The following is a 13,671-nucleotide window of genomic DNA, read 5'->3' as shown; positions in this document are numbered from 1 at the left end:
GAGACATTTCAATTCAGGGTGGGGTTTGGGGGGCAGTGTTACAAGGGTCTACAGACACTTGCACCCTAGGCAGATCAATGTAACACTGCCTCCCCAAAACCCACCCTGAGTTGAAAGTGCCCCTCTTACAGTAAGAGAGACAGAGTGTCAGATTCTCTCTCTCATATGGTCACTTGTGCACGTAAAGGCTGCACACATATGCACAGCAGGGATATTTTAAATGTTACACGTGTACTTGCATGCACACGTGCACTCCTTTTAAAATTTACCTGTATGTATACAAGGATACCTTCAAGAAATAAAGAAGATTTCTGTTCTGCACAGGTGAGTGGTGGAGCGAATGGAAGGTTCTTCAATTTTAAGTTGTTGTTGCAAGAAGGAGATGAAGATGGGGACTGTTTGCATATGAGGCCTGGCTTTTACCACCCACTGGAAGGATTTCCAAATTGTGTGGTCACTGGAGGCGTGGTGAATTTCTTCCTGGCACATACTGAGAAAATCCGAAGTGTTGGCTTTGATCCTAAATATCAGAGAGTGGCTCACCCAGGTAACTAAGGCCTCTGTTTGTCACACAGATTAACTAAGCTTATATAATGATCCAGGTGAACAGAGTCTGCTTACCACAAGTAAATATCATGCATTTAAATAGGGCCTCTTTTTGTGCAGATAAATACACTATATTGAAAAGATAATGTATCTGAACATTACATAAGTAATACAAAATCTTACTATAATATTGAGATTTGAGCATTGTCATTTCAGAATTCAGATAGCATCATGGGACTAAGTTCTTTAGTGCACACAGCATATCAGAAGATTATATCATCCCAAGGTGCTATGCCTCACAGAACAAGCACAGTTGTTTTCTTAATTATACAAAACACAATTTCTGGTTCGATTTTGATCACCAGCATATTCTGTATATGATGTCATGCATTCCAGGGTGAACAGATATATCTATGAGAGGCTATTCTCTGAATACTAAAGGCATTTTTATTTACATGTTATTTGTTTCCTTTTTGTAATGCCCCCTTCACCGCTTACCTCATGGGGCATTCCTGGGTCAGGAAATGATCTGGCGAGAGACACCCCCTCCCAGGGCATACTCCGCCAGTCCTTGTGTTCGTGGCACCTGGTGCTTCCACCTAGGGAAGAAGGTGTTAGTGGGTGGGATTTCCTTCCCTTCCCCCCAGGAAAAGAACTGGGACTGTGAACAAGACTGGCAATATATACAAATATATACAGGTTTATTAGACTATATAAGTATATAGATTTCTACATGATTATATACATTGCTAATAGGATATCAAACAACACTCTTACCTGCTTTTGGTTAGTAATCTCAGGCCATGCAATACATTTCTACAAGATAGCAAGAACATGTAATATTTGGCAATTTGGGGTTATTGGTCACCACATTATACCACCATATAGAATAAGAGGGACCTCTTGTGTTCCCACTTTATCAAGTATTATTATTATTATCCTCCCCCTTTTATCCCAAGTCTCACTCATGTGAAAAGATGCAACCAGGCTGCTAGGCAGTGGAGAGCTGGGGTGGGCTGGAGTTCATTATGTCTAAATTGCTGCCAGCTCTTCTGAGCCACTTCTGTTCTGACAGGTCAGTGCCCTCTTTAGGGGACTCAACTCTGCCTTCTGTTTTGCTGCTGGGGTCCCTGCCCTTCTGGGGGATGTGAATCTGCCTCCTGGTCCTCACGCTCCTGGCCAATCTGACTCCACCTTCTAGTCTACCGCTGGAGTCCACACTCTCCTGGGAGACCTGATTCCACCTCTTGGTCCGCGGTTGGAGTCCACTTCTTCATGGGGGACCTTTCGTCAACTTCCAATCCACCACTAGGGTCCTTTTTCTCCTGGGCAACTTGATTCCACCTCCTGGTCCACCGCTGGAGTGCACACCCTCCTGAGGGACACAACCCCACATTCTTGCGGAACCTGACTCTGCCTCTTGGTCCACTTCTGGCTTCCCCTTCCTCATGGGGGACTTGGCATAAAATCTTGATCCACTGCTGAGTTACCCTTCCTCCTGGGGGACCTGGGGTCACCTCCTGAACTGCCACTAGGATTCTCTTCCTCAAGGGGACCTGGGCTCAACTCCTGATCCACTGATGGGGTCCTCTTCCTCCTGGGGGACCCAAAATTACCTCCTGATCTGCCACTTGGGTCCTTTTTCCTGTAGGGGACCTGAGGTCAACACCCTATTTGGCACTGTGGTCCCAGTCCTACTGGGGGGAACTAACTCCACTTCCAGAGCTGTAGTTATGCTTAGGCTCTTCTTCTCCTGTAAGAGGGTTTTATCTTTCTTGGGTTCATAGTTACACTAAGCTCATGGCTTGTTTATTGCTCAGTTATTCAGGGCTTCAACAATCTCAACTTTCAATGATTCAAGCTCAGCTAAACTCATGGAAAGGCATTCACTGTTACTCATACTGGAGTAATAATTTCCTCTCAGCCAAAAGTCCAAGGCCCATACTGAACTATGAAAGAGAATATGTACAAACACTTCCATCCTGCCTGGACTTTTTCTTCTGTTGTCTGAAAACTAGGTACCCAAGGGTCTTGACTCCTCTTGTTAGTCAGGGTGAGAATCTGTTTGCTTCCTAGGGCTGATTTTCAGTACGTCTCTCACCAATCCTTCTGTGTCAGAATTCTATAATGTAGGACTTTTTCAATCAAAGGGGGTCATTTTTCAAAATGCGGTAAGGCGTTTTCGCATGCGTTAAGGGCTTATCGCATGCGAAAAGCCTCATTTTTGCATGCAATAGGCCTTTAACACATGCAAAAATGTGTTTACCGCATGCGATCGCACCATATCGTATGGTGTGATGCAAATTCAAAAAATGGGAGGAGTTAGGGGCGGAGAGTGGGCTTATTTCTCTCTCTCTCTCTCTCTCTCTCTCTCTGTGTCTGGGATCATTGAAAAACTGGTCCCCCAGTGGTTGAATGCAGGAAATACATCAGGTTTGGCACTTATCGCAGAATCTGAAATGGTATCGCAAAGTGCACTAACTTAGCTCTTCGCACAGGTAATTATCGCAAAATGCGATAAATACTATATTAGCATAAAACACGCCCCTTTTGCTATCGCATGCGGTACTTACCACATTTTGATAAATCCAGGCCAAAGTTCTCTATCTTAGGAATTTGCTATCCTTTGTGATGTTTCACTATAAGTTACCAGTAGTAGTCAAGGGGGCTGTGACATGCAAATTTTCAACCTGAGTCCCTGATTCATCTGTTCATTTAAGCACCTTCACAGTAAGGGGTCTGGCAATCTTTTCAATCTCACTCTGGTTTTCCTGGGCAGGTGGCTCATTTTACATAGCTGCATTACCCTCTTATTCTGTTGCAGTTCACTTAAATAGTAGCATGTTGTTTACTCCTCCTCTCATTTGGGCAGGGGGGTTCATTCTCCCCTACTTAAATTTCTTTTTGTCCTCAACAAGACACCACTCTCTAGCAGTACCTCCCCTTTAGACTAAAGTCTCAAGGCATTCCTTCATTCTTTTTTGGTAATAGGCAGTCACCTGTTTGTTGGCTACTATCAGGGGGACATTCTCTGGGTTTACAGGGCTATCATAAGTGAACCTTACTGTAGACTTCACAGACCTGCCTGTCCTTCTTGGCTCTCGGAGTGGCAATGGAACAAATTCCTCAGCCTCTATAGTTTCTGATTCTCTCTGGGGGTGTATGTGGCATCTCTTTTCCTTTCTTGTTCCAGGGGATCTTCCCTCTCTTATCATCTGTACTACCCTCAGTTCCATCTTTACTTTTGGAAGCTTCTTGGATTTCTCTCTCCTGGGTTTCCATCCCTGGGAATTGTCTTACTAAGTCACCATCATGTGCCTGTTAGTTTGGGGTATGGTCTGTCCAATATGGCTTCAAGGTATCTCATATTTCCCCCATCTAACTCTCCTTCTGAATCCTCACTATTATATCTACTATGTCTGTATTTCAATCGATACTCAAGGGTCCCTACCAATTTCTGATGGAGATTACTGTCACACTCCCAAAGAGGTTGGGTCTCAGATCTTACTGTTCCCCTCCTTCTTGATTGAGGTGGAGGAGGATCAGCTATAGCTTGGAACTTCTCTCGGGGAAATACCAACAGTCCAATGATCAGGAGATGGTTTCTATGTACCATTTTATTGGTCTTTCACCTCACTCTGGCCATACCCTATAAATAGCAGATTGTTCAATTTTTCCTCAACAACATAAGGGGTAGACTTCCACCTTTAGCAATTTTGTCTCCCAACCAACCCCCAGTTGTCAAATGTACTCTGTCCCCTGCTGTCAAGTCATTATGCCTCACCTTCTGGTCATATCAATGTTTGTTTCTCTAGCTCAGTTTGTAGGCAAACTCTACAGCCAACTTATATCCTACCCCCAATTGTCCTTTTAGCTTCTTCACATTGCTTTCAATAGTCTGAATCAGTGACCCATAGGGTTAAAACCCTGTAGCATCATTGTATGTGCAGTTGTAAGTATGCACCAAATAGATCACATACTTGTTCCCAACAAGTGTCCTTTTAAACCTCTCAAGCTGAGGGTCTCCTTGGGGATGATAGGCAGAGGTATGTGACTTCCTAACACCAGCCACCTGCAACATCTCTTTAATGAGTTTGCTTTCAAAATCCCTCCCCTGGTCAGAGTGTAAACAAGCTGGGAGTCCATAGTTTACAAAGAATTTCTCCCATAATACTTGGGCAATAGTCTCTGCTCTCTGGTCCCTGGTGTGGCATGCCTGTTCATATCTGGTCTGTCACAACTAGAATGTTCTGTTTGTTAGGAATCCATTTCTAAAGTAAGAAAGACTATATACGCCAAGTCCATAGGTCCTTGATTAGTAATGTTTACCATGTCTGCTGCTGTGTACGGTAGAGTCTATCTTATATACAATTATCCATTGTCTTCAATGTTTTTCAACATCTTCTTCAGGGCCAAAACCTTCCCAGGTGAGCAAATACTCCCATTTTTTATCATGTTTTCTCACATCCAGGACATCATGCACTTGGTAGGTGATGTCAGACTCGGAGGAGAGTGGTTGTGGCTCAGGTGATTTCCTTGAAGGCCAAGATAGCACCAGGAGTTTCAGGAGAGAAATGTGGAAGGAGTTATGGATCCTTAGCAAGGGTGGTAAACGGAGTTGATAAGTTACGGGGCCTAGGCAGCGAAGTACCGGGAAGGGCCTGATGCATCATGGTACAAGACACATGGAATGGAGTTTGAGGTGGATGTACCAAGTGCTGAGCCATACCCTCTCGCCAGGACTTGCTCTGCAATGGGCGTCGGACAAACTTCTTGGCCTTTTGCCCTGCTTTGCATAGCAATTGTTGTAATTGGTGGTGTAATTCATGGGTGATGTAATTCATGGGCGGTCAACTGTGCCACAGGTGAGGGCACCGACAGAGGTAGCGGAGGGAGTGGCTGTCTCCTGTAGACCACTGAAAGAGCGAGGAGCTCGTGGCTGAGGAAGGATGTGAGTTGAGAGCAAGTTCTGCTCAGAGGAGCAGTTCCACCCAGTTCTTTTGTCTGGTATTGACATAGGCGCAGAGAGATTGTTTTAGGGTGTGGTTCATCCTTTCTGCCTGCCCATTAGCCTGGGGATGGTAGGCAGTCATAAAATCCAATGTGATGTCAAATGTTTTGCAGAGGGACCTCCAGTATTTGGCGGTGAACTGAGTCCCGCGGTCGGAGAGGATGTGTTTGGGTAGCTCATGGAGTCGGAAGACGTGGCGGACGAAGAGCTGGGCTAGTTGTGGGGCTGAGGGAAGGCCAGGTAGGGTGATGAAATGTGCCATCTTAGAGAAGCGATCCACTATCACCCAGATGGTAGTATTGCCGTCGGAGAGCGGGAGGTCAACAATGAAAAATGTTGAGATGTGAGTCCAGGACTCGTTGGGAACCGGCAGAGGATGGAGCAGTCCCCAGGGCCGGCCTACTGGGAGTTTGTGTTGGGTGAAGGTGTGGCAGGACTGGCTGTAGGATTGGACGTCATTCTTCATGTCAGGTCACCAGTAATAACGTTGGAGAGAGGCGAGAGTCCGGGCTTGTCCAGGGTGGCCTGCTACATGGGAATCATGGGCCCAAAAGAGCACTTTATTACTGAGTCTGCGTGGAACAAGCATCTTCCTAGGAAGAATGGGAGTGGTGACGCCAAGCAAGACCCTGGCCAGATCAATGATGTGTCAAGGAGGATCAATCGAATCTTCGGTGGTGAAGGACCGTGAGAGGGCGTCTGCCCTGAGGTTTTTGTCATTGAGCCAGAAACACAGCACAACGTTAAAGCGGGTGAAGAAAAGGGCCCAATGAGCTTGGCGTGGGTTGAGGCATTGTACCCAGTGCAGGTATTCTAAATTTTTGTGGTCAGTGTAAACAGTGATTTTGGTGCTGGGCTCCTTCTAGCCAAGGGCACCATTCCTCAAAGGCGAGTTTGATAGCTAGGAGCTCTTTGTCGCCTAAGATGTAATTCTGTTCCACTGGAGAGAACTGCTTAGAGAAGAGGAGCAGGGGTGGAAAGTGTTAGTGATGGAGTATTGGCTCAAGACCACCCCTACTCCTTCGGAGAAGGCATCTACCTCCACAATGAAGGGGCACGAGGGTCTGGTTGCCAGAAGCAGGGTTCCCGGAGGAAGGCAGCCTTTAGGTTTTGGAAGGCAGCTATGACATTGGGAGGCCACCGAATAGGGTTCGCCCCCTTATGGGTTAGGGTCTTGAGGGGGGCCACCTGCTTCGGGTAGCTATGGATGAAGGAACGGTAGTAGTTCGCGAAGCCAAGGAACCTCTGTAGGGATGCAGGCCACAGGACTGCGGCCAATCCCGAATGCTTTTGAGTTTCTCTGGGTCCATCTGGAAGCACTGACTGGAGACAATTTAGCCCAGAAACGGTAAGCTCTCCTTCTCAAAGGAGCATTTTTCTAGTTTAGCAAACAGCTAGTTCTCCCAGAGGTGTTGGAGGACATGGGAGACATCCTGGCGGTGGGTCTGAAGGTCTTTGAAAAATACCAGGATGTCATAGAGGTATACCGCCATGCACTCATACAGCATGTCCCGGAATACCTCATTCATCAGGTTTTGGAAGACGGCTGGCTCATTACAAATACCAAAAGGCATCACTAGATATTTGTAATGGCAATCTCTGGTGTTGAAGGCCGTCTTCCATTTATCACCCTTCCAGGTACGGACCAGATTATAAGGCCCTCGAAGATCCAATTTGGAGAATACTTTGGCCCCTTGGAGTCAGTCGAAGAGTTCTGCAATAAGCGGCAGGGGATAGCGGTCCTTTAGAGTAATGGTGTTTAGGCCGTGATAGTCGATGCAGGGGCGAAGCGTCCCATCCTTCTTCCCCACAAAGAAAAGGTCTGCTCCCGCAGAAGAGGTAGATTGGCATATGAAGCCCTTGGACAGATTTTCACAGACATATTCAGACATAGCCCAGGTCTCTGGGGAGACAGCGGGTAAATCCTGCCCAGGGGAGGTTCAGTGTAAGGTATGAAATTAATGGCGCAGTCGTAGGAGTGATGAGGTGGCAGAGTGTCTGCAGCCTTCTTGGAAAAGATGTCCGAGAAGGACGCGTACTGGGGTGGCAGGCCAGAAGGAAGAAGCGAGGTCGCTAGACAATGTTGAGGGGTGACAGCTTCCAGGAAAGAGGTGTGGCAGGACAGGCCCCAGCGGGACAGTTGCAGCACGGTCCAATCGAACTGGGGAGAGCGTTGCTGAAGCCAGGGCCGGCCGAGGACAAAGGGGTGTATGGCCTTGTTGAGAACGTGGAATATTAGGAGCTCCACATGCAGGGAGCCGAGGCGGAGTCTGAGTGGAGCACTAGTGTGAGTGACCCTGCCTGGCAAGGGTTCGCCTTGGATGGAAGAGATTACAAGGGGCACCGTGGAGCAGCAGGTGAGAATCTGGAGATGTTCTACCAGTTGCTTCAGGATAAAGTTGCCCCCTGCTCCAGAGTCCACCAGGAAAAGGGTGTGGAAGTCTCGGCTTCCTACCGAGAGGTTCACTGGAAGGGTTAGTGGAGGTGTTGGTGAAGTCAGGCCTAGGAACAGTCTCCCGTCAGAACCTAGGCCCGGGATTTTACCGGCCGCACCAGACAGCGAGCTATCACATGGCCAGACCCTCCACAATACAAACAGAAGCTGGTCTATTGGCATCGAAGGCATGCCTCCAGTGTGAGCTTGCCACAGCCCAGTTGCATGGGTTCCTCCCCGGGCAACCCAAATGAGAAAGGGCCAGATTTGGGAGAAGGGGAACACCGGAGGCGTTGAGAGGCAGGAGAGTGCTTCTTAGAGGACTGCAACTCATGGGAGCGCTCTTGGAGACATCAGTCTATGTGCCCGGCGAGATCGATGAGGGCGTCCAGAGAGCTGGGCAACTTGTGGGCCGCTAGTTCATCCTTTATCCGCGCGGCCAATCCCTCGAGGAAAATGGAACGCAAGCAGTCTACCACCAGGTGGAGTTCTGAAGCCAGGGTCTGGAATTCAATGACATAATCCGTCAAGGGTCGAAAACCATGGCGTATGAGGAGAAAGGTGGAACCGGAGGCCAACTGCCAACCCAGGTCATCGAAAACAGAGCAAAAGAGGGCCAGAAAGCCAGGCAGGTCCCATAGGACAGGATCTGTGCACTTCCACAAGGGCAAAGACCAGGTCAGGGCTTTCCCATCCAGAAGTGAGAGGATGTAGGTGGTCTTCATCATCTCATCCGGGAAAAGTGTGGATTATAGGCAGAAATGCATGTTGCAATGGTTTAGAAGCCTTGGCACTGTTGAGGATCCCAGGAGAAGCGTGGAGGTGCTGGAAGCAGTATGACGGTTCAGGGGGTCGGCATGAGAGCCACGTAGCTTGGGGCAGGAGGTGCAGGTGGGCCTGCCGAGACGGAGGAGTCTACGCAGATCCCAAGATTTTCCACTGCTGTCACAAGAGTTTCCAAAACCTTCTGTTGCGCGAGGATTTTCTGGGCCAGGCCTGGAATGGCCTGCAAAGTGGAAGCCTCCACCGTGTCCATGGACTTGGAAATTTCTTAGAGATTGTGGACCCTTGGCCCAAGATGGTGTTGGTGCTACCTGTGGGGACGGACCCCACAGGTTCCTACCATCGGGAGGCAAGGCCGAACGGGAAACAGAGGCCAACAGAAGCTTCGCCACTACCAGCCCTCATTCCCCGCAGGTTGAGCCCTTGGATGCTGGGGCCGGCTGCTCTTAGATGGGCCTCTGCGCAGCTGGTCCCCGGAGAGTGGCCAGAAGAGACAGATGTTTCGGGGCTGTGAGCCCGAGGTAGGCGAGAGGCAGGTCAAGCCTGATCCGTAGGGACTGGAGCAGGAACCAGAGGCCAGACCGGCAGGGGTCAGTCAAGGCTGGAGGTAGGCAGAAGGAGGTATGGTAAGGTCCAGTCCGGGGTCAGAGGAAAGCAGCAAAAGGCAGTGGTCAGGTCCGGTCAGAGGCAGGCAAAAGGAGGCGTTGGTCAGGTCCGGTCCAAGGTCAGAGGCAGGCAGTAGTAGGCATAGGTCAGGTATGGTCTGAGGTCAGAAGCGAGAGATGGGCCCGAAGCGGGCGAGGACTGGAACCGGAGCAGAGGCACTGGGACCGGAGATCTGGGATCAGAGTGCAGGAGCAAGAACGCTGCAACAGGAACGCTGAAACAAGAATGTGGGAAACATTGCCAAGTCGGTTTGCTGGAGCCAGAGGCAGTCTTTTTTTTTTTAATTCTTTATTTATCAATTTTTAATATACATTCAAACAAGGATTGCATAATTGAAATATCAATGAATAATTAACAAATAAAATAAACAAATAAACATATAAGATATTAATTAAAGAAAAAAGAAAATAAGATAAAGTTTGTTAACCTTTCCATTCTTTTTATCAAACAAATGGAGGGACTTTAGTTCTAATATGGGAGAAAATTATCAGGAAATATATTTTAATACACAATTAGCATATCCTGAACCTTCTTTTCTTTTCTTAACTGGCAGCTGGGGTAGAGGTAGACTGTCTCATCTGATTTAGAAATGTCTTTAATTGGTCGGGAACAAAAAAAGATAAATATATCATCCTGTCTTTTTACAATACACTTACAAGGGAATCGTAATTGAAATGAAAATCCTAATGATATTACATCCTGACGATAGGCCAAAAAAGGCTTTTCGTCTTGATTGGGTGGAAAAAGCTAGATCTGGAAAGACTTTTATTGGTTTTTGAAGATAGGAAATTGGAAATTTGTTAAAGTATTTTTTCATTACTGCATTAACATCAGCTGTGGAATAAAAAGATACCAATAGCGTACCCCAGCTTATTACATTATTTGAGGAGTCCTCTAAAAAAATAGAGAGGTCACCCTGAGACAACTCTGTACCTGGTAAATCCCTTCTTACTGGGAGAAAATAGCAATTGTTAATTACAGGCGTTTGTTCCAGGGAGAATCCAAATTGCTCTACCCAAATTTTTTTCAGAGTAATTAAGGGCTCCTCACCAACAACTCGGGAAATTCAAAAATCTTAAATTAAGTTTCTTTGAACTATTTTCCAACATTTCAATTCGCCTAGTCATGGCTTCCCTATCTTTTACTACTGCCAAATTAAACTTCTTTTCTTGATTTTCCAGGTACTTAATTCTATCATTAGTTTCTTTAAACTGTGATTGAGTTTGTAGAAAGTCTAGTTCATGCTTATTGTATACCATATCAATTTTCCCTTCCAATGTCTTAATATTTATAGACATGGCTGCCATCATTTCCCACAGCGTTTCCAGCGTCACCGATGCAGGGCGAGTCATGCTTCCTGCTGATTGAGAGTTTGGTATAGGATTTTCTCCTCCAGTCCCTGGAGTTACCAATGGGGGGGCCCCATTTCCCCCTGTGATAAACACAGGTGAGATTTGTATGGCTCTCTCTCCCTCTTCATCAGCATTCCCACTTCCAGATGGTCCCAACGTGGACCATCTGGAAGTGGGAATGCTGGACGTCAGTCTGTCCTTGCTTCAGCAAGGAGCTAGTCCTCCTGGGCTACTTCTCCCAAGGACTCCTTGTTTCCAGCTCCTTCCTGGCATCCTGATTTCATCCATGGACTTCCGTGTATCCTGTATCTTCGTGCCTCCATAGTCTTCCTCAGTTCCTCGATGTCCTGATGTCCCAAGTTCCATCATGTTCCCAGTCCTAGTGCTCCAGGTCTGGAGGGACCTGTGCCTCTGGAGATTCCCTGCTTTTACTCTGAGTTTCGAAGCTCCAAGGTTTTATCTTGTTTCCCAAGTCCTGACTCCGGAGGATCTGAGGGGTTTCCACTAACCTGTGCTATGAGTCTTCCTGAACCTTCCCGATCTCCTCGTCGTCCGCAACCAGCCATCCAACTATGTAGGGCACGAAGGGGACAGTGTGGTCCGCGACCAGCCCCATGTGCAGTGGAGGGTGCCTGAGGGTCTTGCTCATCCCTCTTGTTTCCTGTCTTCGTTCCAAGTTCCAGTCGTCACTCCAAACTCCAATGCCTATGACATTCTTCCACCGTGACCTATGTCCAGCCTGCAACCTCTGCTACACCCTGTGGCAGGTCCGAAAGGGCTTTGAATGGCCGGAGGACCATTTAGAGATCACCATTGCGTTGGTGGTCTCATGGGTGTGCAGGTCGGTGGAGGATTCGAGGTTCCTGATTCCCAGACTTGGACAGTCTTCACCGCAAGGGCACACATTCTCATTGTTCCATCCTGGACATCCCTTGGTTGTGCTCTGACCCATTGTCAGCTCAACAGGAGGGCCAAGCCTTGAACATCCCGAGTTTGAGGCCGACGCAAGCTCCAACAGATTTCCAAAGCCATGTGTCAGGTGGGACTGTCCTTGTCCCGGGTCTAGTCCTGGGCTCCAGAAAAAACTTTTTTGGACTTTCCATGACCTGCTGGAGGCACCAGCTCTCTTGATTCTACAACCTGCTGGAGGCGCCAGTTCTCTTGAATCCATGACCTGCTGGAGGCGCCAGCTATCTAGTTCCCACGACCTGCAGGAAGAGCCTGCATCCAGACTTCCTGTCCTTGACAATTCCAGGATGGGGTTCCACGACCCGCAGGAGGCGCCTGTGCTCCACTTGATGTTTGCTGTCATAGCCTGATCCCACCCTGGATTCCCACCTTTGTCTTCCTTGGTCTTGTTCCTTGTTGTTCTCTTCTTCCTAGTCCTGTTGTTCTCTTGTTCTTGTTGTTCCCCATTTGTTCCTTGTTCTTGTTCTACGCTCCATTGTTGTATTCTTGCTTTGCTCTCCACTGTTCTTTTGTTTCCATGTTCCTTGTTTCCTCTTGCTTCGCTGTTCCTTGTCCTGTTCCTGCACTCCGCTGTTTTGTTTGTTCTTTTGCTCTGCTATTTTGCTTGTTCCTGTGCTCCACTGTTTCTTGTCTTGTTCCTGTGCTCCCCTGTTTCTTGTCTTGTTCCTGTGCTCTGCTGTTGCTTGTCTTGTTTTTTGCTCCCCTGATTTACCTGTTCTTGTTCCATTTGCCTGTACTTGTTCCATGTTTTCTTCTTCCCATTGTGCACTCCCTGGTCCTTTGGTCTCTTCCATGTTGTTCTTCCATACAACCTGCAGGAGGTGCCTGCACCATCTCAGTTCCAGTTGTCCTTCCTGGACCTCCTGAGGAGGGGAGAGGACCCCCTTTGAGGGGGAGTACTGTTGCGCTCCTCCCATAGCAGGAGCCATGGGAGGTGCTTACCTGTGCGGTCGGAAGCCGCAAAGCCGGGGTCTTGCCTGATTCTCGCGGCCCGGGGCCACCATCGTACTAGCTAGGCAGGAGCCGTGCCGAGGTTCCTTTCGTGGCAAGGAGCCGCACTTGTCTTTTCCTCTGCGGCCCGGTGGCTGCCGCCGCCATCTCCTCCTGCGGCATTGAGGCCACATCCACAACATTTCCTGCAGCAAAGGAGCTGCTCCCGGAACCTACTTGCAGCTTGGACGCTGCCGCTCCTCGTCAGGCCTGCCCTGAGGCCTGCTCCATCTCCTCTCCGACTCAGCATTGCAGTGGCAGCATGGCCGCTATCCAGGGTCCTGCCCCTCCTTCCTAAGGGGTGGGCCTGCGGCTTCTTCCTTCTTTTTTTTTTTTTTAATTCTTTATTTCTGATTTCAATTTACAAAGTAAATCACTTAATTTGTATCCAATTTTTACATTTAACTTTTTAGGAAACAATAGGTTCAATCACAAAAAAACATAAAAATTTTACATAGCTTCCTAGTTTCCAGTTACTATATATTGGGGGGAGCCCGATGAGCAAACCATTTTTATAAAAAGCATTTAAACACATATGACAGAACGATATGGAAACTTCTTAAATACCAACTTAATTCAATTTGAGGAACCAGCCTCCCCCCTCTGAGTTCTACGTTCTTCCAGGAATCTTTCTAATTCTGAAGGTTCATAATACACATATTTTAAACCATCGACCTTCATAGTGCATTTGCATGGGAATCGTATGATTATCTGTATCCCATATGTTCTGGCTATACCAGCTAAGGCAATAAACTTTCTCCTTCTCGATTGAGTATCTTTTGCTACGTTTGGATAGACCCATAGCTTCTGGCCTAGATAGAGAGAGGATCTATTCTGCATAAAATGGTTTAATACTTTATCCCTGTCCAAAGAGAGGGCAAATTTAACAATTAGAGTTCCCCTTTTCTCTATCTGTGCAC

General features: G+C 47.7%; 1 protein-coding gene across 5 annotated transcripts in view; it reads left to right on the top strand.

The window, feature by feature from the left end:
- Positions 1-13,671, top strand: part of B4GALNT2 (beta-1,4-N-acetyl-galactosaminyltransferase 2) — a 412,142-nt gene that overhangs the window by 365,842 nt on the left and 32,629 nt on the right. For 4 of the 5 annotated variants that reach the window (XM_029605962.1, XM_029605961.1, XM_029605960.1 and 1 more), the window contains exon 10: positions 325-547. The exons of the other annotated variant lie outside the window; for it this stretch is intronic. In XM_029605962.1, the coding sequence (XP_029461822.1) occupies positions 325-547 (223 nt within the window). The remainder of the gene's footprint in view (positions 1-324; positions 548-13,671) is intronic. 5 annotated transcript variants of the gene reach the window in all.

The sequence above is a fragment of the Rhinatrema bivittatum genome, chromosome 6 (assembly GCF_901001135.1).
Source record: "Rhinatrema bivittatum chromosome 6, aRhiBiv1.1, whole genome shotgun sequence".
In the NCBI taxonomy this organism is placed as follows: Eukaryota; Metazoa; Chordata; class Amphibia; order Gymnophiona; family Rhinatrematidae; genus Rhinatrema; species Rhinatrema bivittatum.
The sequence above is the reverse complement of the archived record's forward strand: the minus strand, read 5'-3'. Positions and strand labels throughout refer to the sequence as shown.